This window comes from Oncorhynchus keta, chromosome 6 (genome assembly GCF_023373465.1).
Source record: "Oncorhynchus keta strain PuntledgeMale-10-30-2019 chromosome 6, Oket_V2, whole genome shotgun sequence".
NCBI classification, from domain to species: domain Eukaryota; kingdom Metazoa; phylum Chordata; class Actinopteri; order Salmoniformes; family Salmonidae; genus Oncorhynchus; species Oncorhynchus keta.
The window spans coordinates 11,350,468-11,378,318 of record NC_068426.1 but is presented as its reverse complement, the minus strand read 5'-3'; the positions used below and the strand labels follow the sequence as shown (position 1 = coordinate 11,378,318).

Genomic DNA, 27,851 nt, shown 5'->3' with positions numbered 1-27,851 from the left:
TATGCAACCCTTTACTCAACTAACTCCCTTCCTACCCCCTTCGCTCAACCACTTCGCTCCCTCCCTCCCTTTACTCAACTCCCTTCCTTCCTTCCTTCCTTCCTTCCTTCCTTCCTTCCTTCCTTCCTTCCTTCCTTCCTTCCTTCCTTCCTTCCTTCCTTCCTTCCTTCCTTCCTTCCTTCCTTCCTTCCTTCCCTCCCTCCCTCCCTCCCTACCCCCCTTTACTCAACTCAACTCCCCTTCTGTCTCTTACTCCCTCCCTCCCTCCCCCCATTGCTTGCTCCCTCCCCTCATTCCTCCCTCCCTCCCTCCCACCCTCTCTGGTTGCTATGGTGTGGAAACGGCTGACTGTTTATTTCTGAAAGTCTCAAAAAACGCCAGCATGCCCTTTTTGGTGGTGGAGGAGCCAGCCTTGGGCGGGGACAGTCCTTGGTGACGGGGAGCTGGAAAACTGAAGCCGTCCATGGAGTTGGCCCGCTTCACCTTGGAACCCGCCCGCCACATTTTGGACCTGGGTGGTGGAGTCTGGGCTACCAAGCACTTCTGGTACTGGACCTGCAGGGGACACAATGGAGTCATGTTAAGCAGTGACCATAATGTCCCTCTTCATGTTAGAAAGATACCGTAAATGAGTCATGACTCCATGACATTCTCTACCATTCTCTGCCAATTCCCTTTAAAATATTAATCATTCAGCCATGATAGCATGTATAAATTCAAGTATTTTTCCTGCCAGCTTGTCTACAGAATCCATTTTGTCCACTGGTTCTCCATTACTGTGTTTCATCCTTCAGGGGGACCCCTAACTAAGTGACTCACCATGCATGCAGCCTGCACAGCCTCAGAGATGATCCCTGCGTCTGGCTCACACCAGAAAACATGACACTCAAACCGCTGTGTCCCGCCGTCCACTATCACTGCAAAGGTGTGTGTATCATGCCCCACACCCAGAAAAGTCAACAAACGCACTTGACATTCCCAAAATGGATCATCTCCATCCTGAAAGAGAAATCATAGAGAAGGTAAATCAAATCAAATCAAATTTATTTATATAGCCCTTCGTACATCAGCTGATATCTCAAAGTGCTGTACAGAAACCCAGCCTAAAACCCCAAACAGCAAACAATGCAGGTGTAAAAGCATGGTGGCTAGGAAAGAAAGAGAGAGGGAGAGAGAAAGAGAAAGTGAGAGAGAGAGGGAAATAGAGAGAGAGACAAAAGTATTTTTTTTTAAGTGAGAGAGAGAAACAACAGGTAGCCAGAGAAATGTAGTAATTTCATTGGTTGGTCTGACCACCAGTGTTTACAGGTTTCCTGATTAATCCTCCTCACCTCTCCTTTCCAGAGTGACAGGACACTGTCAGAGATGTGGATGACGATGGGCTCCCAATCGTCACTGTCTGAGGTGTTCATGATGCTCTCTATGGCCCGGTTCAGCACCTCCATACCTGCCAGAGTATCCCACATAGAGGACCTTAATACAGCTGCTTCAGCAACAACACAGCCACAGTGACCTCCAAAAGCGAGGTAAAACCATAGATGGGCTTCTAGTGTTATTCTCTGCTCTTTTCCGTTGTGAGAGAACATGCTCAGAGTTTCAAGGACTTTTGCGTTGTACCAAACTGATTTCCTTGCCTAACTTCCAGTGATTGTTAAAATATAGCAAAGGTGTGTGATCTCAAATGAGGACAAATGGCTTGTCATCACTATCAAGAACACCTCAGTGGACTATAATACCCCAGACATAAAGCATCTGGGACAAGCTCTATGTCGGTCAGTCAGCAGGTCCAGCTAACAGCAGGTCCAGCTAACAGCAGACAGGCAGGGCACCTTGATGGATGCTACCGTGTTGGAGCTTGTAGTGAATACACCTAGGGACTGCCAACTGACAGAGTGACCCTGAGCGCTAGCTTCACAATCACAACGTGACTCGGCGCGTTTGCTGATAATAATGAGACGATGTCCTCTGTCTCTTAAATGATCCAAACCCAATTTCAAACATGCCTGTGAGTCTTGGCTGCTGTCTAATCCTCCATATCTGTTGATGAGACATCACAGATCTTGTGTTCCCCTGTTGAGTCTCAAGGTTGATATAGGAAGGAGAAGATTGTCTTTCTTCTTTGAGCTATTTTAATAAATAAACAGATGAAAAATGTGATGGTATTTTGCCAGTTTAATAATAGACTAGATTAGAATACAGTACCCATCGCCCTGGAGACGGGCAGGTTTCCGATGTACTGCACCTCAAACTTCTGCACCCTCTGCCTCATTGCATCCACGAAGTCCACTGCAGTAAAAACATAAGAATCAAAACGTCACATGATATTATGGAGTTGATAACTTGTATAAACTGGACATTGCTCCATTGAGAAAACGCCTACAGACTGTAACTGAAGGTCTCTGTGACCTACTGTACCTTGGCGTGGCAGGTCCTCAGGGGAGATGGTCGCCATGGTGAGGGAGCGCGCCATAGATGGGCTTCTTGTGGTCTTCTCTGCCATGATCTGGACACATACACACAGACACAGCATTCACACTGGCTCACTCTAGAATGAACCTAAACTACTACGGTGGACTAAAGGGGTGTTAAACCACCTCCTATGCTTCACTTTGTGGTTACCTTTGAGCACATTTTGTGCAAAGCCGTGGCAATGGTTTTTGCTGGGGCTTTACAGCGAAACACGTGGCACTTCAGCATACAGGTGTCTTTGTCACTGGCCACGAAGGCAAAGTCTCTGGAAAGGAACAGAACACAACAGCATAGATTAACACAGAGTAGAGGCACTATCTATAGGTCTGGATTGTGGAGGGGATAGCTGACTTCCTGCTTCACCTGGCGATCTGGTACTGTATGTATAACAATATAATTCCATTAGTATGACTAGAGAATGGAAAGGAATTGAAAGCCATATTGAATACACACCTTTTGCACTAGTCCTACATCACTGCGTTAGCACACTGAACTAAAGCCAACGGTGCACCAGCCAGCATCATCAGTTTGTTTGATCAAGCGCACAATCATCAAACGACTACTAAGCAACTGAGCACTGAATACAGACAACACAGACTATTTTTAACATTGATACTATCAGTTACTCTGGCTCATATTTTAGAAGAGATGGGGGGGGGGGTGACCTCAGGCATCGTCCCTCAGGAGCTGACAGGACCAGGCAGTGTCAGATATCAGAGGTCTATAAATACCAGGGATCCATATGGACAGACATTATTCTCGGCACGTTAAGCAACATGGACAGGGAATGTATTGCTCTGTCACCAAGTTCTCATATCAGAAAGGGACATGGTCCTGTAATCACATATCAGAAAGGGACATGGTCCTGTAATCACATATCAGAAAGGGACATGGTCCTGTAATCACATATCAGAAAGGGACATGGTCCTGTAATCACATATCAGAAAGGGACATGGTCCTGTAATCACATATCAGAAAGGGACATGGTCCTGTAATCACATATCAGAAAGGGACATGGTCCTGTAATCACATATCAGAAAGGGACATGGTCCTGTAATCACATATCAGAAAGGGACATGGTCCTGTAATCTCATATCAGAAAGGGACATGGTCCTGTAATCACATATCAGAAAGGGACATGGTCATGTAATCACATATCAGAAAGGGACATGGTCCTGTAATCACATATCAGAAAGGGACATGGTCCTGTAATCTCATATCAGAAAGGGACATGGTCCTGTAATCTCATATCAGAAAGGGACATGGTCATGTAATCACATATCAGAAAGGGACATGGTCCTGTAATCACATATCAGAAAGGGACATGGTCCTGTAATCTCATATCAGAAAGGGACATGGTCCTGTAATCACATATCAGAAAGGGACATGGTCCTGTAATCACATATCAGAAAGGGACATGGTCCTGTAATCTCATATCAGAAAGGGACATGGTCCTGTAATCTCATATCAGAAAGGGACATGGTCATGTAATCACATATCAGAAAGGGACATGGTCCTGTAATCACATATCAGAAAGGGACATGGTCCTGTAATCTCATATCAGAAAGGGACATGATCCTGTAATCACATATCAGAAAGGGACATGGTCCTGTAATCACGTATCAGAGTAAAAGCACCCAACTGACATTGTACTGTAAACTCTCTGACACATAGTTAGTAAATGAAGAACGGTTCCGTGCCCAATGTGCAGCTGCTAAATGGGAAATGGCTCGGTGAGTGTTGTCGAGGTGTAATTCTCTCTATTGTCCCTGTAACATCCTCAGTGGGTTTCCCCACTTAAAACGATCAGGAGCAACAGTGCTGTTATGTAGGCCACGGCTCTGCCATACCAGAATGTGCTGATGCCTGGGAAAGGAACTCAAATATTGAGGAAAACACTGGAGTCAGAGGGAATAACAGATGAGCTTCCCTTTGGCATCAGCGGTGTGTCAACAAACGGTAAGATGTGTGTGTGTGTGTGTGTGTGTGTGTGTGTGTGTGTGTGTGTGTGTGTGTGTGTGTGTGTGTGTGTGTGTGTGTGTGTGTGTGTGTGTGTACAATATTCTGTATTCCATCCACAGTGGAACGGGAGTTGTTTTATGGCAATAATCCATGTCTTTTGTTGGGGTGTAATACTATGAAGCCAGGTGTAAATGAAGATCATTTGTCACAGTGGCAGATGCGACCTTGAGACTTGGCTAAGGCACGGGGGGGGGGGGCTCATCATTTGGACATGACCCAGCAAGCTCTCCTTGTCCATTTATCTTCACAAAGGCCCATCCAACTGTTGTAGAAAAGTCTGTTACATGAATTTACACATTGATGCATCCTCCATTCAGCTCTCAGAGGAATGCAATCATTATGGAGTTTGAGCAGAATTGACCCCAGGAAGATAGTCCATTATGATTCTCACATTATAGCTCAATCATCAGCAGTATTCATTTGGGAATAGTGCAAGACAACAGTCTGAAATAAGGCTGGGTGGGCATTTGTTCTGAGACAAGGACAGAACTGCTTGGTACATAAAGACATAACGGTCGATAGAAATGGAGAAAGAAATAGACGTGTTTCTTTGAACGTGCATGAGAAACATGTCGGGCAGACGCATGTTACATTATTGATGAGGCAATAATACAGAGCAGGACTATAGAAAGTACGCCGGACCTACTGGAGCACTGAGCTCTTCTTCTTGAGACCCTGATGCAAGCTGGCAAAGTCACACATGGGATGTCAACAGAAAATGAGTTGACCAAGAAAAGAGTGATTACCTGTCTCTGTTTTCACGAGTGGCATTTAAAAAAGAAAGAAAGTTCATTATTACAACTACCTTAACTAGGAGACAAAACGGTTGTATTGCTTCATAACTATGATCCTCATACAACAAGCCTACTGTCAGTAACAATTTTGCACGGCTGTACTGACTTATTTTCACTAGTTTCAGTCCTTCTGTGTCCAGGCTGTATTACATCCGGCCCATAGGGCAGCGCACAATTGGTCCAGCGTCGTCTGGGTTTGGTCGGGGTAGGCCGTCATTGTAAATATCAATTTGTTCTTCACTGACTTGCTTAGTTAAATAAAGGTTAAATAAAAAATACAAAAAAATAACTAATTCTAATTCTCTACCCTTGCATGTCTCTTCCTCAGGGCTAGTCTATTCTACTCAGCCGGCGTCTGAGACGTAGTACCACTGACACTGCCAATAGGTCAATGCATGAATTTTCTCCAGCAAGAACAGAGCCAAATATAACTGCCCTCAGATGCACTCAACTCCCAGTGTACTACAATAGACCTGACATGTCTGCTACGCTGAATTACCAACCAAACCCAAGGCTGTGTAGCCCATATAAAAACACTAATTCATAAATTATTTCCTTTCTTCAATGGAATATTTCCATGTCATCAAGTATAAACAATAACAACAACTTTAAACAGTCTTCCCTGACCATCAACCCAAGATCATTGTGCTTAGTTGGTTCACCATATTGTACCGTATTTCAACATGTAACTTCAGGTATCAACACTGACCAAAACGAAAAGAGAAGGTGAGAGGACTGGGGAGTATTTCCCAATACGTTTCCCAGGTTGGCCCACCTGCCATTGTTGCAGCCCACGCCCCACACGCGGATGTCAGTGATAGGCTGGCAGTGGAGAAGGCTGCGGTCCACTGGGTCCATCAGGCTGAGGGTATCCTTCTTCAGAACCATCATCATGTCCTGGCCCTGGGAGAGGACAGGGAGAGAGGACAGAGAGGACAGGGAGAGATGAGAGAAGACAGGGAGAACAGAGAGGACAGGGAAGACAGAGAGGACAGGGAGAACAGAGAGGACAAAGAAGACAGAGAGGAAATGGAGGACAGAGAGGAAAGTGAGGACAGAGAAGACAGAGAGGAAAGGGAGGACAGAGGACAGAGAGGAAAGGGAGGACATAGAAGACAGAGAGGAAATGGAGGACAGAGAGGAAAGTGAGGACAGAGAAGACAGAGAGGAAAGGGAGGACAGAGAGGACAGAGAGGAAAGGGAGGACAGAGGACAGGGAGGACATAGAAGACAGAGAGGACAGACAGGACAGAAAGGATAGGGAGGACAGAGAGGAAAGTGAGGACAGGGAGGACAGAGAGGAAAGGGAGGACAGGGAAGACAGAGAGGAAAGGGAGGACAGAGAGGATAGGGAGGACAGAGAGGAAAGGGAGGACATAGAGGAAAGGGAGGACAGAGAGGACAGAGAAGACAGGGAGGACCGGGAGGACAGAGAGGAAAGTGAGGACAGAGAAGAAAGAGAGGAAAGGGAGGACAGAGAGGACAGAAAGGAAAGGGAGGACAGAGGACAGGGAGGACAGAGAGGAAAGGGAGGACATAGAAGACAGAGAGGACAGACAGGACAGAAAGGATAGGGAGGACAGAGAGGAAAGGGAGGACAGAGAGGACAGGGAAGACAGAGAGGACAGGGAGGACAGAGAAGACAGAGAGGACAGGGAGGACAGAGAAGACAGAGAGGAAAGGGAGGGCAGAGAGGAAAGGGAGGACAGAGGACAGAGAGGAAAGGGAGGACAGAGAAGACAGAGAGGATAGACAGGACAGAAAGGATAGGGAGGACAGAGAGGAAAGGGAGGACAGAGAGGACAGGGAACACAGAGAAGACAGAGAAGACAGAGAGGACAGAGAAGACAGGGAGGACCGGGAGGACAGAGAGGAAAGGGAGGACAGAGAGGACAGGTAGGACAGAGAAGACAGAGAGGACAGAGAAGACAGAGAGGACAGAGAGGACAGAGAAGACAGAGAGGAAAGGGAGGACAGAGAGGAAAGGGAGGACAGAGGACAGAGAGGAAAGGGAGGACATAGAAGACAGAGAGGACAGACAGGACAGAAAGGATAGGGAGGACAGAGAGGAAAGGGAGGACAGAGAGGACAGGGAACACAGAGAAGACAGAGAGGACAGAGAAGACAGGGAGGACAGAGAAGACAGGGAGGACAGAGAAGACAGAGAGGACAGAGAGGAAAGGGAGGACAGAGAGGACAGAGAGGAAAGGGAGGACATAGAGGAAAGGGAGGACAGAGAGGACAGAGAAGACAGGGAGGACCGGGAGGACAGAGAAGAAAGGGAGGACAGGGAGGACAGAGAGGAAAGGGAGGACAGAGAAGACAGAGAGGACAGAGAGGAAAGGGAGGACAGGGAAGACAGAGAGGAAAGGGAGGACAGAGAAGACAGAGAGGACAGAGAGGAAAGGGAGGACAGAGAGGAAAGGGAGGACAGAGAGGATAGGGAGGACAGGGAGGACAGAGATGAAAGGGAGGACATAGAGGAAAGGGAGGACAGAGAGGACAGAGAAGACAGGGAGGACCGGGAGGACAGAGAGGAAAGGGAGGACGGAGAGGACAGGGAGGACAGAGAGGACAGGGAGGAAAGGGAGGACATAGAGGAAAGGGAGGACAGAGGGGACAGAGAAGACAGGGAGGACCGGGAGGACAGAGAGGAAAGGGAGGACAGAGAGGACAGGGAGGACAGAGAGGAAAGGGAGGACAGAGAAGACAGAGAGGACAGAGAGGAAAGGGAGGACAGAGAGGAAAGGGAGGACAGAGAGGATAGGGAGGACAGGGAGGACATAGAGGAAAGGGAGGACAGAGAGGATAGAGAAGACAGGGAGGACCGGGAGGACAGAGAGGAAAGGGAGGACAGAGAGGAAAGGGAGGACAGAGAAGACAGAGAGGACAGAGAGGAAAGGGAGGACAGGGAGGACAGAGAGGAAAGGGAGGACAGAGAAGACAGAGAGGACAGAGAGGAAAGGGAGGACAGAGAGGAAAGGGAGGACAGAAAGGATAGGGAGGACAGGGAGGACAGAGAGGAAAGGGAGGACATAGAGGAAAGGGAGGACAGAGAGGACAGAGAAGACAGGGAGGACCGAGAGGAAAGGGAGGACAGAGAGGACAGGGAGGACAGAGAGGACAGGGAGGAAAGGGAGGACATAGAGGAAAGGGAGGACAGAGAGGACAGAGAAGACAGGGAGGACCGGGAGGACAGAGAGGAAAGGGAGGACAGAGAGGACAGGGAGGACAGAGAGGAAAGGGAGGACAGAGAAGACAGAGAGGACAGAGAGGAAAGGGAGGACAGAGAGGAAAGGGAGGACAGAGAGGATAGGGAGGACAGGGAGGACAGAGAGGAAAGGGAGGCAGAGAGGACAGAGAAGACAGGGAGGACCGGGAGGACAGAGAGGAAAGGGAGGACAGAGAGGAAAGGGAGGACAGAGAAGACAGAGAGGACAGAGAGGAAAGGGAGGACAGGGAGGACAGAGAGGAAAGGGAGGACAGAGAAGACAGAGAGGACAGAGAGGAAAGGGAGGACAGAGATTAAAGGGAGGACAGAGAGGATAGGGAGGACAGGGAGGACAGAGAGGAAAGGGAGGACATAGAGGAAAGGGAGGACAGAGAGGACAGAGAAGACAGGGAGGACAGAGAGGAAAGGGAGGACAGAGAGGACAGGGAGGACAGAGAAGACTCTCTCAACCCCCCCCATGTCGCCTTTCTCACCTCTCCCCAGGCGCCCAGTGTGTCATCGCGGCCCTCTGCCTTGCTGCTGGACAGCTGCTGGATGCAGTTATTGACAGCCAGACTGCTCTTCCCCGGGATCAGCTCCTCCTCTGGAATCTCCACCCAGCCCAGGGAGCGCACTGCAAAACACTGACCAACACAACCACACCATGCCAGCACAACCACACCATGCCAGCACAACCACACCATGCCAGCACAACCACACCATGCCAGCGCAACCACACCATGCCAGCGCAACCACACCATGCCAGCACAACCACACCATGCCAGCACAACCACACCATACCAACACAATCACACCATGCCAGCACAACCACACCACACCATGCCAACACAATCACACCATGCCAGCACAACCACACCATGCCAACACAATCACACCATGCCAGCACAACCACAGCACACCATGCCAACACAACCACACCATGCCAGCACAACCACACCATGCCAACACAATCACACCATGCCAACACAACCACACCATGCCAACACAATCACACCATGCCAGCACAACCACACCATGCCAACACAATCACACCATGCCAGCACAACCACACCACACCATGCCAACACAATCACACCATGCCAGCAAAACCACAGCACACCATGCCAACACAATCACACCATGCCAATACAACCACACCATGCCAACACAATCACACCATGCCAACACAACCACACCATGCCAACACAATCACACCATGCCAGCACAACCACACCATGCCAACACAATCACACCATGCCAGCACAACCACACCATGCCAACACAATCACACCATGCCAGCAAAACCACACCATGCCAGCAAAACCACACCACACCATGCCAACACAATCACACCATGCCAGCACAACCACACCATGCCAACACAATCACACCATGCCAACACAACCACACCATGCCAACACAATCACACCATGCCAGCACAACCACACCATGCCAACACAATCACACCATGCCAGCAAAACCACACCATGCCAGCAAAACCACACCACACCATGCCAACACAACCACAGCACACCGTATGAACATAACCACACCATACCATGCCAACAGACCCAGGAGGGACAGGAGTGGGGGGTAGAGGTGGGGAGGAGGCAGAGAGAAGGGAATAAGCAGAGACTATTCAGACTAGATAATAATGTACAGCGTGTTCAGTATCTACAGTCCATCAACATGATGCCTCTATATAATGTATTCACTGTATCTACAGTCCATCAACATGATGCCTCTATATAATGTATTCACTGTATCTACAGTCCATCAACATGATGCCTCTATATAATGTATTTAATGTATCTACAGTCTATCAACATGATGCCTCTATATAATGTATTCACTGTATCTACAGTCCATCAACATGATGCCTCTATATAATGTATTTAATGTATCTACAGTCTATCAACATGATGCCTCTATATAATGTATTTAATGTATCTACAGTCCATCAACATGATGCCTCTATATAATGTATTCACTGTATCTACAGTCCATCAACATGATGCCTCTATATAATGTATTCACTGTATCTACAGTCCATCAACATGATGCCTCTATATAATGTATTTAATGTATCTACAGTCTATCAACATGATGCCTCTATATAATGTATTTAATGTATCTACAGTCCATCAACATGATGCCTCTATATAATGTATTTAATGTATCTACAGTCTATCAACATGATGCCTCTATATAATGTATTTAATGTATCTACAGTCTATCAACATGATGCCTCTATATAATGTATTTAATGTATCTACAGTCCATCAACATGATGCCTCTATATAATGTATTTAATGTATCTACAGTCTATCAACATGATGCCTCTATATAATGTATTCACTGTATCTACAGTCTATCAACATGATGCCTCTATATAATGTATTTAATGTATCTACAGTCCATCAACATGATGCCTCTATATAATGTATTCACTGTATCTACAGTCCATCAACATGATGCCTCTATATAATGTATTCACTGTATCTACAGTCTATCAACATGATGCCTCTATATAATGTATTTAATGTATCTACAGTCCATCAACATGATGCCTCTATATAATGTATTTAATGTATCTACAGTCTATCAACATGATGCCTCTATATAATGTATTCACTGTATCTACAGTCTATCAACATGATGCCTCTATATAATGTATTTAATGTATCTACAGTCTATCAACATGATGCCTCTATATAATGTATTCACTGTATCTACAGTCCATCAACATGATGCCTCTATATAATGTATTCACTGTATCTACAGTCTATCAACATGATGCCTCTATATAATGTATTTAATGTATCTACAGTCCATCAACATGATGCCTCTATATAATGTATTCACTGTATCTACAGTCCATCAACATGATGCCTCTATATAATGTATTCACTGTATCTACAGTCTATCAACATGATGCCTCTATATAATGTATTTAATGTATCTACAGTCCATCAACATGATGCCTCTATATAATGTATTCACTGTATCTACAGTCTATCAACATGATGCCTCTATATAATGTATTCACTGTATCTACAGTCTATCAACATGATGCCTCTATATAATGTATTTAATGTATCTACAGTCCATCAACATGATGCCTCTATATAATGTATTCACTGTATCTACAGTCTATCAACATGATGCCTCTATATAATGTATTTAATGTATCTACAGTCCATCAACATGATGCCTCTATATAATGTATTCACTGTATCTACAGTCTATCAACATGATGCCTCTATATAATGTATTTAATGTATCTACAGTCTATCAACATGATGCCTCTATATAATGTATTTAATGTATCTACAGTCCATCAACATGATGCCTCTATATAATGTATTCACTGTATCTACAGTCTATCAACATGATGCCTCTATATAATGTATTTAATGTATCTACAGTCTATCAACATGATGCCTCTATATAATGTATTTAATGTATCTACAGTCCATCAACATGATGCTTCTATATAATGTATTTAATGTATCTACAGTCCATCAACATGATGCCTCTATATAATGTATTTAATGTATCTACAGTCTATCAACATGATGCCTCTATATAATGTATTTAATGTATCTACAGTCTATCAACATGATGCCTCTATATAATGTATTTAATGTATCTACAGTCTATCAACATGATGCCTCTATATAATGTATTTAATGTATCTAAAGTCTATCAACATGATGCCTCTATATAATGTATTTAATGTATCTACAGTCCATCAACATGATGCCTCTATATAATGTATTTAATGTATCTAGTCCATCAACATGATGCCTCTATATAATGTATTCACTGTATCTACAGTCTATCAACATGATGCCTCTATATAATGTATTTAATGTATCTACAGTCTATCAACATGATGCCTCTATATAATGTATTTAATGTATCTACAGTCCATCAACATGATGCCTCTATATAATGTATTTAATGTATCTACAGTCTATCAACATGATGCCTCTATATAATGTATTTAATGTATCTACAGTCTATCAACATGATGCCTCTATATAATGTATTTAATGTATCTACAGTCCATCAACATGATGCCTCTATATAATGTATTTAATATATCTACAGTCTATCAACATGATGCCTCTATATAATGTATTTAATGTATCTACAGTCTATCAACATGATGCCTCTATATAATGTATTTAATGTATCTACAGTCCATCAACATGATGCCTCTATATAATGTATTTAATGTATCTACAGTCTATCAACATGATGCCTCTATATAATGTATTTAATGTATCTACAGTCTATCAACATGATGCCTCTATATAATGTATTTAATGTATCTACAGTCCATCAACATGATGCCTCTATATAATGTATTTAATGTATCTACAGTCTATCAACATGATGCCTCTATATAATGTATTTAATGTATCTACAGTCTATCAACATGATGCCTCTATATAATGTATTTAATGTATCTACAGTCTATCAACATGATGCCTCTATATAATGTATTTAATGTATCTACAGTCCATCAACATGATGCCTCTATATAATGTATTCACTGTATCTACAGTCCATCAACATGATGCCTCTATATAATGTATTCACTGTATCTACAGTCCATCAACATGATGCCTCTATATAATGTATTTAATGTATCTACAGTCCATCAACATGATGCCTCTATATAATGTATTTAATGTATCTACAGTCTATCAACATGATGCCTCTATATAATGTATTCACTGTATCTACAGTCTATCAACACTGCTCCTTGCCTGACTCAAGAGGTGACTCTCAATAATTCTTCTAAGAGCTGCCTAGCCTGAACAACAACAAAAATATATTGATCAAAGCTAACATTATAAATGTGGTCACTTTTAACCCTTAAATAATAAATTATAGAAAATAGTGTTATGAGTTAAAAATCAGATAAAATAGATTAGTATACTCTGGAGGAGCACAGAAGTGTTTACCCCCCCTGAAATTGGTCTTGGGTATGGATGTTATTGGTCAGAACCTGCTGTTTTGGTGAGTGCAGAAGAAGAGGGATTTGGACCATAGAAATGTAATCTATAGAACAGGCTTGCCTCAAATGAATGGCCCGTTCTAAGGATTCTACTGTATTTCTATGGTTTGGACAACATCAAAGCCCACTCTACCTTGGAGTCAGGATCAACGTTGGTGCAGAAATAATCGTCCTGCCAGGAGACCCTGTGGGAGATTATCAGAACAATCAAATGACATGAAGGATTACCACCACGACAGCACAAATTACGCTGTTGCCTTTTCTGCATCCCTCCCTGCTGCCCTGTAAGATGCTGTTTGGTATGGCGTATTACACGATGTTATTATCTAGTTCTTTGTTCATCTGTTTGTTTGTGTTTGACTTTGAAAGTAAAGCCTTTCCTTACAGTTTGATGCTGCCTGCCTGTCTGCTCTTGATGGGGAAACAGCTGTTGAGTGGGTCATGGATGATAAAAAATAAACAGAGAGCTTTTCTGATCACCTCACACCGGCTGACTCAGAGGTGGAGATGTTAGACATTTACCTCCCTGATACAGCTGACTGGAGACAATCCCAAGAGGCTACTATTCCTGCAACCAGGGGCCCAAGACTCTCCCTCTCTTTCCATTAAACTCTTTGGTGAAGCAGAGCAGGATAAGATAAAGTGTCCATTATTAGACCGATGCATTTCTTGATGGTACGCTCAGTGAACTGAGTTTCACTATTCTCCACAATCTCTGTCCATACAGAACATTAAGCTCCCCTGTGTCAAATGCATCCTGATTCAAAACATAATCACTGCAGCAGGGACTGTGTTTATTGGTTGGCTCATTAACACAGGGTCCCTCAAGGGGCTGCTAAAATAAGATAACTTCAGATAATTGAATTGTTAAGTGCTTTTTCCCTTAATGGTAAAGGCAAGGTAGCTATACATAATATTAAAGAACCTATGAACAACCATCAAGGTGATCTAAGATGCATTTGACCTAACAGGTTTGACCTTGCTGTATAAGACGGGTTGGTTGTTTAGCAACAAAAACGAGGCGGCAAAACAGACGGGGTCAGCTTAGAATGTTGACAACGTGAAAACTAGATGTAGTCTCCAATGTTTATTGAAAACATAAATACATTTGCACAATGAGCACTTGTTGTCTCTCAAATACATCGTTACAGCTAGCTAGCGAATTTGAGCCATTTTAGCATAGACATGACATCAGTCAAAACACCTCAAAACATGGTATCAATAAAATATGCAAGCTGAAACGAGCCACCTACGATTCCCCACAAGGCTGCTCCTTTCATGGTCGCTAGCGATATGACCATTCAGAATCATAACAAAGCACGGCTTCCGGCCGCATCGATGCGCATGCAGCATTTTTGATCTTGTCAGCCAACCGGTCTACGCTAAAGAAACCTAAGAACACAGAAGTGCCACAGATGGTTACGACTCATCCTCAGGAACTACATCAAACAGTATTTTCCCTAATCGCTTGTATGTATTCAGATCATGGTACAATGTCTGAACTGTAATAATGATATGATGTAGTGTGGTGCTGAACTAGGGCCTAAATCTCAGAGGATTTATCTATTCCTGACTTTATCAGCCTGGGGACAAATATGTCAGGCCTCAGATCAGAACACAGAGAATGGAATAGTGGGGGAAGTATTCCAGGAGGCATAGGGATATGTGATCTGCCACATTTCCAGGCCAGTGAAGCCATCATGAGCCATGGAGCCATCGAACGGATTAAGAGAGAGAGAGAGAGAATACATCCAAAACACTAACCCTCTCATTTGATTACATCATCAACACATTCACCTTGTAGAACAACCTTCATCACACAACTGAAATGTAGTCAACCCAGTCACCTTGTAGAACAACCTTCATCACACAACTGAAATGTAGTCAACCCAGTCACCTTGTAGAACATCCTTCATCACACAACTGAAATGTAGTCAACCCAGTCACCTTGTAGAATAACCTTCATCACACAACTGAAATGTAGTCAACCCAGTCACCTTGTAGAACAACCTTCATCACACAACTGAAATGTAGTCATTACTCCATCGTGGATAGCATAACCCAGTAACAAGGCTACAGGGCTTGCGCAGGTGAATGAGTGTTGGTTTGGGTCTGCAGAGGATTTTGAAAGACTACCTGTCATTTATGGAGGCCAATGGGCTCTCTGTCAGCCTTGCCCTTGATTCACGTCTGCCCCCAGCCTCCAGGCTCTGGAAAAGAGGACAAGAGACAATATTAGAGGTGATGGCACCACATTCAGAATAAAGGACAGAAAGTCAAACGGTGAGACTGAACTTTATTTAGAAGTTGAAGCCCTAACCTTGATGTCCGCGGCAGTGATGCCATTGATGGAGTTCTGGTCCTCCTCAGTGCTGTAGGACGGGTGCTGCCATTGGGTGGCGCCAGTGGCCACGTGCCAGTAATAGGTACCAGTGCTGTCCCGGATGGTGCGCCACCCTGACGGTAGGTCAGAGTCCAAATCAAGGCTTGGGTCGTTCCAAATATTGTCTGAAGAACACAGAACAGGTAGGAAGCACAATGATGACAGGTGACAGTAAGTCATCTTAATGAAGAAGCACTCATGGCCAATATTGCAGTGCATTTTGGTGTCAAAATGTAACAGTAGTGTCAGGTCAATATTTCATTATGTTCATAATGACGGCTGGCTCTAGCATAAACATAGCTCTTTGAGGTCTCTCGTACACAGCGGGCTGCATCCCATCGGCATCTAGCATTAGCCTCACCCAATCTAAAGCCTATGTAAGCTCCACGGCTGGCCTTGCTCTCACGGCCCTGCTACACGTGACCGGCAGAGGAGAGCACAGCAGGGCGTGTGAGATCCTCTGGCCACATGATAAATCTACCAATTACCAGAGTAGAATTCAGAACAGTCCCTCTGCATCACACAGGGCTGGCTGGCAAAACTAGTGTCTGAGGCTCGCCTCCTTTGTTTTCCCCTAACACTGAATATGCGATGGGACAGATTTGTGTTTGGAAGGGCAAATGAATATGTAAATCAGGAGATCAATTATTTAAAATGTGCAGAGAGGAGTAGAGACATAAAGACTCAATTAAAAGATGTGATGGGAGAGAAAAATACCTTATGCTCAGCAGACGAAGAGTGATTTCTTTGGACACTTCAATATAGTTTGGACTAATTCTGCCATTAACTCAATGTGCTCGAAGGAGAGCTGGGTGAATGGAGTGGTGAAAAACGACAAAAAAAGAGATAGAACGCAAGAAGTGGGTCAGAAGTGACACGAGGACAGCATCCTAAATGGAACACTATTCCCTATGTAGTGCACTACTTTTGACCAGGAACTACATAGGGAATAGGGTGTCATTTGGGACAGGTTTGCCTGAGCATGGGTGTTTCTCTCTCAGCAGCATGCCACAGTTTTCTCGCTGTTATCACGGAACGAGAGAGAAAGAGGGGCTAAACCAAATAGAGGATAAACCAAATAGAGGCTAAACCAAATAGAGGATAAACCAAATAGAGGCTAAACCAAATAGAGGCTAAACCAAATAGAGGCTAAACCAAATAGAGGATAAATCAAATAGAGGCTAAACCAAATAGAGGCTAAACCAAATAGGTGCTAAATCAAATAGAGCCTTAATCAAATAGAGGCTAAACCAAATAGAGGCTAAACCAAATAGAGGCTAAACCAAAGAGAGGCTAAACCAAATAGAGCCTTAATCAAATAGAGGCTAAACCAAATAGGTGCTAAATCAAATAGAGCCTTAATCAAATAGAGGCTAAATCGAATAGGTGCTAAATCAAATAGGTGCTAAATCAAATAGAGGCTAAATCAAAAAGAGCCTAAATCAAATAGAGGCTAAATCGAATAGGTGCTAAATCAATCATGCAAAAACCATTTATGCCAGTTTTTCTTTAAGTCTGGTCTGTCATTTATTGCTAATTTTACATGATTTTATGCCTTGTACATCTCATCCCCATTCATCTCGCTGTTTAACCCTGGTCACCCTTGTGTCTGACAATGAAAAACAACACCACACATCCCTGGGATGGACAGCATGAGAAGATTAGACCCAGAAACAGATCAGCTGAACCCTGTTACAGGGAGAGAAAATCAATGAGACAACAGTGTGAGAGAAAGATGGGAGGCAGAACACTCCAGGCTTTTATTTTTTTTAGGCAGGTAGGTAGACAGGCGGGCCTCCTGGGCATGGGGCTAAGGACTGGACCAGCCTCTGGATGACACCACTATTCAGCACATTTCACCGGCTGATTGATGGGTCAGTCAGTGCAGCATCTTCGGGGGATGATGAAGCTGTGTGCATAATTGTAATTCATCTCAGCCCTGAGAACATGGCCACTCGAGGAGACAATTTGGTACAGAATTCTCCCACCTTAGCCTGCCTTCTCCCACAGAGTTCTCCAATCTTAGTCTGCCTTCTCCCACGGAGTTCTCTGATTTTAGCCTACCTTCTCCCACAGAATTCTCCCACCTTAGCCTGCCTTCTCCCAGAGTTCTCCCATCTTAGCCAGCCTTCTCCCACAGAGTTCTCCCATCTTAGAATGCCTTCTCCCACAGAGTACTGCTACGTTGGGTTCACTTACTGGTTCTTACTGCTACACTGAGTTCACTTACTGGTTCTTACTGCTACGCTGAGTTCTTACTGCTACGCTGAGTTCTTACTGCTACGCTGGGTTCTTACTGCTACGCTGAGTTCTTACTGCTACACTGGGTTCTTACTGCTACGCTGAGTTCTTACTGCTACACTGAGTTCTTACTGCTACGCTGAGTTCTTACTGCTACGCTGAGTTCTTACTGCTACGCTGGGTTCTTACTGCTACGCTGAGTTCTTACTGCTACACTGAGTTCTTACTGCTACGCTGAGTTCTTACTGCTACACTGAGTTCTTACTGCTACGCTGAGTTCTTACTGCTACACTGGGTTCTTACTGCTACACTGAGTTCTTACTGCTACGCTGGGTTCTTACTGCTACACTGAGTTCTTACTGCTACGCTGAATTCTTAATGCTACGCTGAGTTCTTACTGCTACGCTGAATTCTTAATGCTACGCTGAGTTCTTACTGCTACGCTGAGTTCTTACTGCTACGCTGAGTTCTTACTGCTACGCTGAGTTCTTACTGCTACGCTGGGTTCTTACTGCTACGCTGAGTTCTTACTGCTACGCTGAGTTCTTACTGCTACGCTGGGTTCTTACTGCTACGCTGAGTTCTTACTGCTACGCTGGGTTCTTACTGCTACGCTGAGTTCTTACTGCTACGCTGAGTTCTTACTGCTACACTGAGTTCTTACTGCTACGCTGAGTTCTTACTGCTACACTGAGTTCTTAATGCTACGCTGAGTTCTTACTGCTACGCTGAATTCTTAATGCTACGCTGAGTTCTTACTGCTACGCTGAATTCTTAATGCTACGCTGAGTTCTTACTGCTACGCTGAATTCTTAATGCTACGCTGAATTCTTACTGCTACGCTGAATTCTTAATGCTACGCTGAGTTCTTACTGCTACGCTGAATTCTTAATGCTACGCTGAGTTCTTACTGCTACGCTGAATTCTTAATGCTAAGCTGAGTTCTTACTGCTACGCTGAATTCTTAATGCTACGCTGAGTTCTTACTGCTACGCTGAATTCTTAATGCTACGCTGAGTTCTTACTGCTACGCTGAATTCTTAATGCTACGCTGAGTTCTTACTGCTACGCTGAGTTCTTACTGCTACGCTGAGTTCTTACTGCTACACTGAGTTCTTACTGCTATTCTGGATTCTTAATGCTACGCTGAGTTCTTACTGCTATGCTGGATTCTTAATGCTACGCTGAGTTCTTACTGCTATGCTGGATTCTTAATGCTACGCTGAGTTCTTACTGCTATGCTGGATTCTTAATGCTACGCTGAGTTCTTACTGCTATGCTGGATTCTTAATGCTACGCTGAGTTCTTACTGCTATGCTGGATTCTTAATACTACGCTGAGTTCTTACTGCTATGCTGGATTCTTACTGCTACGCTGAATTTGTATCTTATGCCAGGGTATTTGGTATTATATAACCTGACACCAGGGCTGATGATGGATAATCCTCATATTACAATACTTCAATCCAAAACAGTGAATCATCATCTTCCATGCAACTGACCTCATTCACCAAGATAGTGGCACCAATCCTATCCTAGATAGCATCATCATACCTCTCTGACTGACTTTTGTACAGAGTGAGTGTCCAGCTTTTTTGGTCTCTATGGGAGACTATGAGAGACTGTTCCAATGGCTCCATCTCTATGGGAGACCCTATTCAAGTGGCTCCATCTCTATGGGAGACCCTATTCCAATGGCTCCATCTCTATGGGAGACCCTATTCCAATGGCTCCATCTCTATGGGAGACTATGAGAGACTGTTCCAATGGCTCCATCTCTATGGGAGACCCTATTCCAATGGCTCCATCTCTATGGGAGACCCTATTCAAATGGCTCCATCTCTATGGGAGACCCTATTCCAATGGCTCCATCTCTATGGGAGACCCTATTCCAATGGCTCCATCTCTATGGGAGACTATGAGAGACTGTTCCAATGGCTCCATCTCTATGGGAGACCCTATTCCAATGGCTTCATCTCTATGGGAGACTATGAGAGACTGTTCCAATGGCTCCATCTCTATGGGAGACAACGAGAGACTGTCCCAATGGCTCCATCTCTATGGGAGACCCTATTCCAATGGCTCCATCTCTATGGGAGACTATGAGAGACTGTTCCAATGGCTCCATCTCTATGGGAGACTATGAGAGACTCTATTCCAATGGCTCCATCTCTATGGGACACTATGAGAGACTGTTCCAATGGCTCCATCTCTATGGGAGACTCTGTTCTGAGAAACAGCTTCTATCTCCAGGCCATCAGACTGTTAAACAGTCACCACTAGCCGGCCTGCACCCAGTACCCTGCTCTCAACCAGTCTCCACTGTAAAATTATTCCCAATAACAGATTCAATGTGCTGTGCATTTAATTCCCATGGTAAGTGAATAGTATTGATTAAACCTTTTTTTCGATGTTGAAACAGTACACAAAATAGCCATTGTTTACTGTTTGCATGTATCTGTAATGGCTTTCCTTACTCAGAGGGCTTTCTATTGAATAGTGGAGTCCATGAAGTCCATGAAGTATTGGTGTATTCTCTCAACACTAATGATACAGGAGAGTAATACCTGGCCATTTCAAATGGTGATCTCTAAAGTAATGCGAGAGAGAGAGAGAGAGAGAGAGAGAGAGAGAGAGAGAGAGAGAGAGAGAGAGAGAGAGAGAGAGAGAGAGAGAGAGAGAGAGAGAGAGAGAGAGAGAGAGAGAGAGAGAGAGAGAGAGAGAGAGAGAGAGAGAGAGAGAGAGAGAGAGAGAGAGAGAGAGAGACAGAGACAGAGACAGAGAGAGAGTGAGAGAGAGAGAGAGAGAGAGAGAGAGAGAGAGAGAGAGAGAGAGAGAGAGAGAGAGAGAGAGAGAGAGAGGGAGAGAGAGAGACAGAGAGGGAGACAGAGAGAGAGAGAGAGAGACATAGACGGAGACAGAGAGAGACAGAGAGACGATGTTAGTGAATTATTGATGAATCCCAGAGAGTGAGTCTGCAATGCGTGATCAGTTCCTATAGCAACTACTTCTCTAAATCAGCTAATCGAATAAGCTAAACGGGGTAGAGAGATTTCACGTGATATTGTTGTGTGAGCTGTACATGTACATTAGATTGACGCATGAGGATGAATGTGACTGATATTCCCGGTACCGGCAGAAACTAGCTCGTCCTCTATGCACCGTCAACTATAGCTTTGTCAACATTGCCTTTCCTACTGTGCAGTAATGGATGCCAGCCTGGACTTGAGAAGTGTTCCCAAGTATCTTGCTTCATCAATTTTGGCAGGCTTTATTTACTCGTGGACCTCATTCAAATACCTCAAGTCTCCTTTGAGACTAGTGGATGCAGTGACTTTATGGAGGAGGGGTGCAGTACGGTCCTCACCCCCTTGTCATTGTCACTGATGACACCAGTGACCAAAATAAATCATGGCCTATCTAATCTAGATGCAGATACACACTGGAGTCTCTCAACACACGTTTGGACTGAGCCTGTTACCAAATAACTCCCAAATGGCCAATGAAGACTGAGCTCCCCACAAGGCTGTAAACAGCTGTAATTAAGCAGTGATTGCAGTCGGGTAGCTCTCATCTTTCTCTCTGCCCAGAACTACCCCTTACACAACCGAATGGGGAATTACGGACTGGGACAGCTTAACAAATGGAATATTTAGGGGTAATGCGATTTATAAACGAGAGCAGTGGAGGCTGTTGAGGGGAGGACGGCTCATAATAATGGATGAAATGGAGTCAATGGAGTGGTATCAATCACATGAAAACCACATCTCTGATGTGTTTGATACCATTCCATCGACTCCATTTCATCCATTATTATGAGCCGTCCTCCCCTCAGCCGTCTCAACTGAGAGCAATGCTTCAAATTAGATCAAAATAACAGAATATGTTTATACTGTAACAATGTAAGAAAACACCCTGCTGTAGACTAGAGACAAGAAATTGCAATTAAGCGGAGACTATAAATAACAGTAATATGATAAACTGCAGAGCGAGAGAGAGAGGTACATCTGGAGGAGAGAGAGAGACAACGAGAGAGAAAAAGCGAGAGGTACATCTGGAGGAGAGAGAGATAGAGAGTAATCCCAGCTGTGTGTCTGTGCAAGGTCAGAGCTAGGCTCTCTCTGCCAGAGGGATTATGGGTCAGACTGAATCACAACATCAATCTGGGATTCAGCACTGAATCAGGGTCCAACCTAACCCATACATGGCGTGACAATGACAGTCAGATGACGTTGGTTAAAGCACAAACTGGGACCAGTTTTATATTCCAGAGGGTTCTATCTACTCCATTCCACACCCTAACCCCCTCCAACACACAGTCACACACACATATACGAACACACACCCAAACTCTCTATCATATAAAGTGTATATCCTTGACTCGACAATATACCAAGTTTTTACACTGGATTTACCAGTTAAATAATCCATCACCAAAACCCTTCGTTACACAGAACAATAGCAGGAACGATGTGTATACTACACTAACATTAGGCTACTATCGCAGAGACTATTTTCTAACAAACTGTCCTATTGACACAGCGTGCCCCTGTTTATCGTGCCCAGCATAAGTATGACGCCTTCTCGCTCTCTCCCCACTCTCCCTCTCTCCCCACTCTCCCTCTCTCCCCACTCTCCCTCTCTCCCTCTCTCCCCACTCTCCCTCTCTCCCCACTCTCCCTCTCTCCCTCTCTCCCCACTCTCCCTCTCTCCATACTCCCCTCTCTCCCCTCTCTCCCCACTCTCCCTCTCTCCCCACTCTCCCTCTCTCCCCACTCTCCCTCTCTCCCTCTCTCCCCACTCTCCCTCTCTCCCCACTCTCCCTCTCTCCCCACTCTCCCTCTCTCCCTCTCTCCCCAATCTCCCTCTCTCCCTCTCTCCCCACTCTCCCTCTCTCCCCACTCTCCCTCTCTCCCCACTCTCCCTCTCTCCCTCTCTCCCTCTCTCCCCTCTCCCCACTCTCCCTCTCTCCCCACTCTCCCTCTCTCCCTCTCTCCCACTCTCCCTCTCTCCCTCTCTCCCCACTCTCCCTCTCTCCCTACTCTCCCTCTCTCCCCACTCTCCCTCTCTCCCTCTCTCCCCACTCTCCCTCTCTCCCTCTCTCCCCTCTCCCCTCTCTCCCCACTCTCCCTCTCTCCCCACTCTCCCTCTCTCCCCACTCTCCCTCTCTCCCCACTCTCCCTCTCTCCCTCTCTCCCTCTCTCCCCACTCTCGCTCTCTCCCCCACTCTCCCTCTCTCCCTCTCTCCCCACTCTCCCTCTCTCCCTCTCTCCCCACTCTCCCTCTCTCCCCACTCTCCCTCTCTCCCCCTCTCTCCCCACTCTCCCTCTCTCCCCTCTCTCCCCACTCTCCCTCTCTCCCTCTCTCCCCACTCTCCCTCTCTCCCCACTCTCCCTCTCTCCTCTCTCTCCCCACTCTCCCTCTCTCCCCTCTCTCCCATCTCTCCCTCTCTCCCCTCTCTCCCTCTCTCTCCCCACTCTCCCACTCTCCCTCTCTCCCCACTCTCCCTCTCTCCCCACTCTCCCTCTCTCCCCTCTCTCCCTCTCTCCCTCTCTCCCCACTCTCCCTCTCTCCCTCTCTCCCCACTCCTCCTCTCTCCCCACTCTCCCTCTCTCCCCACTCTCCCTCTCTCCCCTCTCTCCCTCTCTCCCTCTCTCCCCACTCTCCCTCTCTCCCCTCTCTCCCTCTCTCTCTTTCAAAGAGAGTTATTTTGGGATCAATGACATACCCAGTTAAGACAGATGCTTTATTTCAGGAACCGGTGGTGTTTTTTCTTATGAATGAGGGAAAAGTTCATAACAAAAAAGGTTTAACAACAGAGGGACAAGCCTTCTATAGCCTACTAATAGGATATTAACAATGCTGTTGCTCACCAATATGTTTTGGATTTGACATTTAATTCATCATTACTACAATAACATACTGTAGAATAAATCATTAAATGTAATATCGATGTTTTATAGTCATCAAACTGATTATTCTCTCCATTGACTCCACTCTCCTTTGTGCTTACAACAAAACACTGTGCTAACTGGCTACTGTCCTGTCCAATACTCCCAATAATATACTAGCTGACAGCCGCTCCTTACACCAGGAGGGCAACAGTTACCAAGACAACACCAAGTCACATGGCAACCCACACAGTCACACAGGTGAACAACACATCCTGTCCTCTATAAATAACATCTCTGGGCTGGTATTTGTTTACTGTTTGTGGGGAGGGTGAGGGACACTAAGTTGGACAGAAAATTCAAAATCATGGCATGATATATTTTAAAACCACAAAACAGATACGGATGCACAGAATTTTAAGCAGCCATCCTGTGAATTCATGTAGGTAGGCCCTCAAGGACCACGTTGCAGACTGGACTCACTAGACAGACGTTTGGTATTGCAAGGGAAAACTGTGAATTGTCGAGAGAGAGAGAGAGAGAGAGAGAGAGAGAGAGAGAGAGAGAGAGAGAGAGAGAGAGACAGAGAGAGAGACAGAGAGAGAGAGAGAGAGAGAGAGAGAGAGAGAGACAGACACAGAGAGAGAGAGAGAGAGAGAGAGAGAGAGAGAGAGAGAGAGAGAGAGAGAGAGAGAGAGAGAGAGAGAGAGAGAGAGAGAGAGAGAGAGAGAGAGAGAGAGAGAGAGAGAGAGAGAGACAGAGAGAGAGACAGAGAGAGAGAGAGAGAGAGAGAGAGAGAGAGAGAGAGAGAGAGAGAGAGACAGAGACAGAGACAGAGAGAGAGGGGGGAGGAGACTTATGGTCCAATGCTTTGAGCGAGACCAGCTAGTACCAATGTGATATATGAAACTTCTCAGAAGCAACATACATACATATATGATGCATCACTGGTCGTGAAATACCCACCATCACCATTATTATCTTTAATACAAAGCTAAATACAAAACATTCATAGATCCACATGTTCTTCGTCTAACAGAGGCACTATAGTTCACTACCTGACCTCTCAACAAAACCACAATCATCTAACTCAGTCTTCATAAACATTGTATTTCCATGATCACTTAAACTGTACATGTATCGCCAACAATCACTCTTCAGTGTTTGTGGGACAATTAATCAGCTCACACCTACAGACCAACACTAACTCACTCCTCCTCTTCTCTTCCACTTCCTCTGAGGAATGAGGGCTAAGAGAAAAAAGTATGGAGGAGCCCAGGACAGTGTGTGTGTGTGTGTGTGTGTGTGTGTGTGTGTGTGTGTGTGTGTGTGTGTGTGTGTGTGTGTGTGTGTGTGTGTGTGTGTGTGTGTGTGTGTGTGTGTGTGTGTGTGTGTGTGTGTGTGTGTGTGTGTGTGTGCGTGCGTGCGTGCGTGTGTGTGTGTGCGTGTGTGTGTGTGTGTAGCCTACTCACCGTCATAATTGACGATGATGATGGCGAGCATGTAATCCTTCCCCAGCATGGTGAGAGTTGTTCCTTCCGTCCTGGCCCCCGGGTTAGCTGCAACACATTCCAAGCAGCCAGGGACACACTCGCATGCCAAGAGGATTAAAATCTTCACTCCACTCTCTATCTCCGTCTGTGTCACTCTCTCCTCTCTTTGTGCAAGCCCTGGCCAGCACTCTGAGTAAAAGCTATGAAAATATAATCCCTTCTCCCTCTCTGTCTTGATGATCTCGCTCTCTGTCTTGAAGAGCTTTATCTCTGTCTTGAAGATCTCCCTCTCTGTCTTGAAGAGCTTTATCTCTGTCTTGAAGAGCTTTATCTTTGTCTTGAAGATCTCCCTCTCTGTCTTGAAGAGCTTTATCTTTGTCTTGAAGATCTCCCTCTCTGTCTTGAAGAGCTTTATCTCTGTCTTGAAGAGCTTTATCTTTGTCTTGAAGATCTCCCTCTCTGTCTTGAAGAGCTTTATCTCTGTCTTGAAGAGCTTTATCTTTGTCTTGAAGATCTCCCTCTCTGTCTTGAAGAGCTTTATCTCTGTCTTGAAGTTCTCCCTCTCTGTCTTGAGGAGCTTTATCTCTGTCTTGAAGATCCCCCTGTCTGTATTGATAATCTCTGTCTTTCTCTCTGTCTTGATGATCTCTCTCTGTCTTGAAAATCTCCCTCTCTGTTTTGATGATATCTCTCTCTCTCTGTCTTTATGATCTCTCTGTAATGATGAACTGTCTCTCTGTCTGTCTTGATCTCTGTGTCTGTCTTGATGATCTCTATCTCTGTCTGTCTTGATGATCTCTCTCTCTGTCTGTCTTGATGATCTCTCTCTGTCTTGATGATCTCTATCTCTGTGCTGGAGGGATGCTGTTTGTTATACTGCTGCCGCCTATCGTTTCTCTCTCTCTCGTTCTGTATTGTGCTCAGTGGTGCCTGCAGCTTCGGCCACTCCTCCTCCTCTTTCCCCCCACCCCTTACCTCTCTCACACACACTCTAGCTTTTTCTCTCTCTCCCTCCCTCTCTGATTGTCCCCTGGCTCTGCTCTCTCTCTCTCTCTCTCTCTCTCCCTCTCTCTCTCTCTCTCTCTCTCTCTGTGCCTTAAGGACGGCTGGGCAGGAGGCACAGAACATGTACTTTAGGGTCAAGGGTGAAGTGCACACCAGCAAACAGACACAAAATCGTACTTTTCTAGAATATAGAATACATACTATAGGAATATGGAGGCCAATAAAAGGGCAATACAGAAACCAAAACAAACACACTTTCTCAAACAGTTAATACGATTGGTGTAGCCTATATCAAGTGTCTGTGTAGCGAGGGAGCTGTAATAGGATTTCATTCAATTTGAGATGGGATACACACACCTCTCTGTGTAAATGGGATGTCTCAGGAAGATTAGTGACATAAATCTATCCCACACAAAGAACCCGCATCTGTCATGGTCTACTGTTTTAAAAAAATATATATTTGGGAGGGCAATATTAAGAGCACTTTTTTATAGCAATGCCAGCAACATTTAAATTTGACAGAATACAGGAATAGCTCATGTAAATCTTCATTTTCCTGATGGGGGCCTCTCTATGCTAAGGTGTTGGGAGCAGAGGTGTTCTACAAGCAGCATCCCTTAAAGGGAATTACTGTAGCTTTTCTAAAACGTCTCATTTACCTAGATGCAATGTTTTAGTGTAATTAAAGTGATGGCCATCAATCTGACAGTAAAGTGATCCTTATCCCAGTCTCCACAAATCAACTGAGCAGAAATTGTTGGTTGGCTCGGCAGGGCAACGTAAGGCAGAGAGATTGTATGTCATTCTATGGCCAGTACAATTTGATGAATGATGACTTATCAACAAAAAAAGACTCGACTCCCTAGCTGCATATAGCCAACTAAATTTTACTGAGCATGCTTATACGGAAAGTGAAAAACATTTGACTGCCATTGGCTACACATGGTCTACAGTTCCATCCTACATTATTTCTATGGTCCACCTTAATCAGCATCCACGTCTTGAAGGCTCACACTGCCCGTCATCGTCCAGTCTGCTTGCGTCATCCGATTCTCACCTTCACTTGAGTTGCCGTGGCAACCACCTCCCAGCTCGCGCGAAGCTATCCCTTGATAGCACATGATGAGGGGAGAGTGCGCGCTGCGCGATCGTTCTATGCAGACGATACAAAGTTTGCCTGACGACAAAACTGAAGTCTTCCTCTGTTCTGTGTTCGCTCAGAGATACTTTTGAGGAGATGGGAAACTCAATTGTGAACGTTGCCCATGCGTCGTCAATGGGTAGCTGGACGATTCTGAGACAAGGAGCGCA

General features: G+C 45.1%; 1 protein-coding gene across 1 annotated transcript; it reads right to left on the bottom strand.

The window, feature by feature from the left end:
• Window positions 1–320: 320 nt before the first annotated feature.
• Window positions 321–26,405, bottom strand: apbb3 (amyloid beta (A4) precursor protein-binding, family B, member 3). Its single transcript, XM_052520661.1, has 12 exons — window positions 25,515–26,405; window positions 15,849–16,036; window positions 15,665–15,738; window positions 13,662–13,713; window positions 8,991–9,140; window positions 6,061–6,188; window positions 2,620–2,734; window positions 2,416–2,503; window positions 2,203–2,286; window positions 1,332–1,447; window positions 820–999; window positions 321–555 (listed from the first exon to the last, which is right to left on the bottom strand). Exons 1-12 carry the CDS (start codon window positions 25,561–25,563, stop codon window positions 328–330), a joined length of 1,452 nt encoding a protein of 483 aa, XP_052376621.1. The 5' UTR covers window positions 25,564–26,405; the 3' UTR covers window positions 321–327.
• Window positions 26,406–27,851: the final 1,446 nt, after the last annotated feature.